Source organism: Helianthus annuus, chromosome 8 (genome assembly GCF_002127325.2).
Source record: "Helianthus annuus cultivar XRQ/B chromosome 8, HanXRQr2.0-SUNRISE, whole genome shotgun sequence".
In the NCBI taxonomy this organism is placed as follows: Eukaryota; Viridiplantae; Streptophyta; class Magnoliopsida; order Asterales; family Asteraceae; genus Helianthus; species Helianthus annuus.
The window spans coordinates 126,769,845-126,773,887 of record NC_035440.2 but is presented as its reverse complement, the minus strand read 5'-3'; the positions used below and the strand labels follow the sequence as shown (position 1 = coordinate 126,773,887).

The 4,043-nt window shown below is 32.4% G+C and overlaps 1 protein-coding gene across 1 annotated transcript; it reads left to right on the top strand.

Moving 5' to 3' along the window:
• Window positions 1–849: 849 nt before the first annotated feature.
• Window positions 850–3,823, top strand: LOC110917685 (alpha-copaene synthase-like). Its single transcript, XM_022162155.2, has 7 exons — window positions 850–1,017; window positions 1,276–1,546; window positions 1,631–2,009; window positions 2,342–2,560; window positions 2,680–2,827; window positions 2,950–3,198; window positions 3,390–3,823. Exons 1-7 carry the CDS (start codon window positions 886–888, stop codon window positions 3,681–3,683), a joined length of 1,692 nt encoding a protein of 563 aa, XP_022017847.1. The 5' UTR covers window positions 850–885; the 3' UTR covers window positions 3,684–3,823.
• The last annotated feature ends 220 nt before the right edge of the window (window positions 3,824–4,043 follow it).

Below are 4,043 nucleotides of genomic sequence, written 5' to 3'. Positions count from 1 at the left end.
TATATATAATATTGTAAGAATATCATTTAACTTGAAACGTCGAAATTACATATTATATTTATAATCATTATTCTTTCTTACAAGTAATAAACTTTCTAAAAATATTAAATTGTATATAAAAAACACATTATATGTGTGTTTTTAATTTTTTTAGTTTCACCCCTACACTATAACTAATATACAAATTTTGATATAAGTTTTGGTTTCACCTATTATAATATAAAATATACACTTTTAACCCATTTGGTCTTGGTTTTCAATCGACTTAAAACACGACTTTTTTTGGGGGTACTGGTATGATGACGAACTGAGCCGATATCGACTAAACAACATTTGTATCAGTATCGCAATTTAATTGGAACCTGTATTGGTATTATTAGTTTCTATAGTTTTAGATCGATGTAAAATGCGACTTTATTATTTGTGTTACATTAGATCATTTTGTGTCATAAAAGTATTGCAAATTAACTTCTTTTTTCTGTAAATTTGTTACATTAGATCATTTTGTGTCATAAATTTTAGATCGATGTAAAATGCGACTTTATTATAATAGATCTATTATAGTTGATTATAACAAATAACATAGATTATGAAAAACATAGATATATGGCAAATGTAACTATGTAAGAAAGTTTTTTCTGGGATGAATGAATGGCTTAGAAAAAGTTTGTGAGTACACCCTTAAGTGTTTTCATAACCATGAACATGTCTAAATACACCATATGCTACCCTACCTCTCCTAGTGAAAAAATATATCTAGTATTTTCTTGTCTTACACTTTTCCTTATTCTACGCAAAATAATGTAGTCAGATCCATAAAGTTTCTAGATATAGTCGTTGTTTAAAACCAGAAACTGGACAACACAAATGCTCATCCATTCATAAATGGCCACAGCTGAAGCTAACATTATTCTCCAAGCCAACACACAAAGCACCGTAGAGCCAGTGCGTCCTTTGGTCAACTTTCCTCCTTCTATTTGGGGTGATCGCTTCTTATCATTCTCCCTTGACAATGCGGTAAGAGCTCGAATCAATTACTAACACAAAACTTGTGGCACATACACACACAATTGCAAAACGTTGATCTGTAGGTTAAAGTATACATTTTATCTCATTTGTAAAAAGAGGTTTGTTGAGTCAATGTCTATCATGATCTGGGATTGAGAAGCTTTGATTCATCTTACCCTGTTAGACCTTACTCTACAAGTGAGATATTAGTGGGTATGTTTGTTTGATGTGTTGGTTAACATTAAGAATACATGTATCCTTTTGTAGCAATTGGAAGCACATGGTAAAGCTATGGATCAGCTAAAAGAACAAGTGAGAGGATTGATATTAAATACTGCCATCGACTCAAATGAGAAATTGAGTTTGATTTATTCTATATATCGTCTTGGTTTGACATATCTTTTCTCGAAAGATATTGATAGCCAACTTGATAAGCTTTTCGACTATCTTAAGGTGCAAAGTTACCATGATGCAGATCTCTATACATTATCTATTCATTTTAAGGTCTTTAGAAACTTTGGTTACAAATTTTCTTGTGGTATGTAAGTCACTCATAACAAAATTATATATATAGTCATGTTCTTTTTGGTAAATTTTCATGATTTATTGCTCGGTTTTGTAGATGTGTTCAACAAGTTCAAGGACTGCAGTTCGGGTGAATTCAAGGAAGACATTACTATGGATGTGAAGGGTCTGATAAGTTTCTATGAGAGTACCCAGTTAAGAATAAGAGGAGAATCTATACTAGATGAAGCCATTGAATTCACGGAAACTAGACTAAAAACCATACAAAAAACACTCCAACCAGGTACCCTTGCACGACAAGTGAAACATGTGTTGGAAGGACCGTATAATCGAGGGCATCCAATGTTAGATGCAAGGCAGTATCTGGTCAATTTTGAAGAAGAAATTTCAAGATTTGACTCGTTACTAACGCTTGCAAAGGTGCATTTCAACTACTTGCAACTCCTACAGAAAAACGAACTTGGAATTATTTCAAAGTAAGTTATTGCTAAAGAAAATAATAATTTCTAATCGCATGTATACTCCTAGGTAATGGTCATTCAGAATACTAAGTTATTGTAAGAAAAAAATAGCAATCATAAATTGTTTAATTTAGTTATTGATGGTTCATATTTTTTTGAATTTTTATTTTTACATATAAATGTATATGATATGCACATAAAAAGCATTAAACTAATTTATTCATATGTATTTTTATTTTTTCTTACTTTCTGATGTTTACCTACATTGTGTTACATCTAGAACCCTCCCCTAGATATTGTTTAAAAGTGACATTGTAAATGATAACAAGTTTACACTTTGAATTTAGATGGTGGAAAGACACGGACTTACAAGTGAAAATGCCATATGTAAGAGATAGAGTACCTGAGCTCTATGTATGGATATTGGCAATGTTCTTGAAGCCTTGTTACTCTCAAGCCCGAATAATAACAACAAAAATTCTACTGTTAGTGTTGGTGTTACATGACACATATGATGCATATGCTACTCTTGAGGAGTCCCGACTTCTAACCAGTGCGATAAATAGGTATATGTTATTATCTCACACTTTCAAACCATATAATTTCACTTCAACTGCATGCTGATTACTGCTGATGATCAAATGATCCTTTAGTATGATATTAGTTGTTGTTTCGTTCTTTTCAGGTGGGACATGATCAATGCTATGTCGCAACTTCCGGAATATATAAAACCCTTTTATGAAACTGTACTCAACGAATATGCTGAATTTAACAAACTACAACCGCAACAAGGGACACTCACATCAAATATCATTGGCGCTTCAAAAAAAGCTGTATGATTCCGTTGTGCATTATATATGCCTCGGCGTAAATTATCACTTGCAAATTGCAATAAATGTAAAAGAATTAAATTACATTTATCATTATTTTTCCTTTATTTTTGTCATGGGTCTAGTTTCAAGAGTTGGCCAGAAGCTACCATCAAAGGGTTGAATGGAGACATGGTGAAGAGGTGCCATCATTTAAAGAGTATATGAAGATTGGTTTAACTTGTTCTACATATGGTCTTCTTTGTAAGTCTGCGTTGATCGGTATGGGCAAAATTGTCACACAAGAGGCTTTAGCTTGGTACGAAAGTTATCCAAAGATCATATCAGCAACGGAGTTAATTGGAAGGATCGAAGCTGATGTCGCGTATGTTAAGGTACTAAATTTACCTTATTTACATTCCAAAATTTATCATCCCATGTAGTGAAAGGCCATAAGCTTATAGATCTGAAAAACTATATTTTTTCGGCTCATATAAACTAATTCAGGTAACCTTTTGTTTGTCATGACTACAAAATAGCATATAGTGTTATATATAGTCTAATAACATTTGATGTTCATATGAAGTTTAAGCATGAAAGAGGTCCATCAGCCACAAGTGTAGATGCGTACATGAAGGCTTTTATGGTGTCGGAAAATGTGGCTGTCGAGGCAGTTAATAAAATGGTTAAAAATGCATGGAACGATTTAAACGAGGAGTGTCTAAAGCCAACAGAAGTCCCCATGGATCTACTTACTCCAATTGTTAATCTTGCTCGAATGAATAACGTGGTGTACAGGTACGACGATGGGTTCACTTATCCAGAAAATACGTTTAAAGAATATATTGCACTCTTGTTTTTTGTTCCAGTCCCTATGTAACATCTAGCGTGTTACTTGTTAAATGGTGTGTATCTTTCTTTATGTATTTTTTGTATGCGTGAGGCGTTGAATATCTTCCTTTTCTTTGTGTAATGATAAATAATGATGATATCCACTATGACTACTAGAATAAGTTGTATGAAATAAAATTGTATACGGTTAAAAGGTTTCAATTGAAGAAATAATGGTATGACTTATATTATTAAGAAAATATAAAATTCAATGTTTTACATTAAGATAGATGGTAAACATGCAACAAGGTTTAGTGTTTGCTCTTGTATGGTTCAAAACATAACAACAATACGAGCTATATCTGTCCATTTCTATGAAGTGTCACGTGGAAACCAGAACATAGTTTTA

Bases quoted from the DNA above. Each gene is read 5' to 3' on its own strand.
- LOC110917685 (XM_022162155.2), top strand. From the start codon at position 886: ATGGCCACAGCTGAAGCTAACATTATTCTCCAAGCCAACACACAAAGC. The intron at 1,018-1,275 runs GTAAGAGCTCGA...ATCCTTTTGTAG, and splicing joins CATTCTCCCTTGACAATGCG to CAATTGGAAGCACATGGTAA. The intron at 2,561-2,679 runs GTATATGTTATT...CGTTCTTTTCAG, and splicing joins CTAACCAGTGCGATAAATAG to GTGGGACATGATCAATGCTA.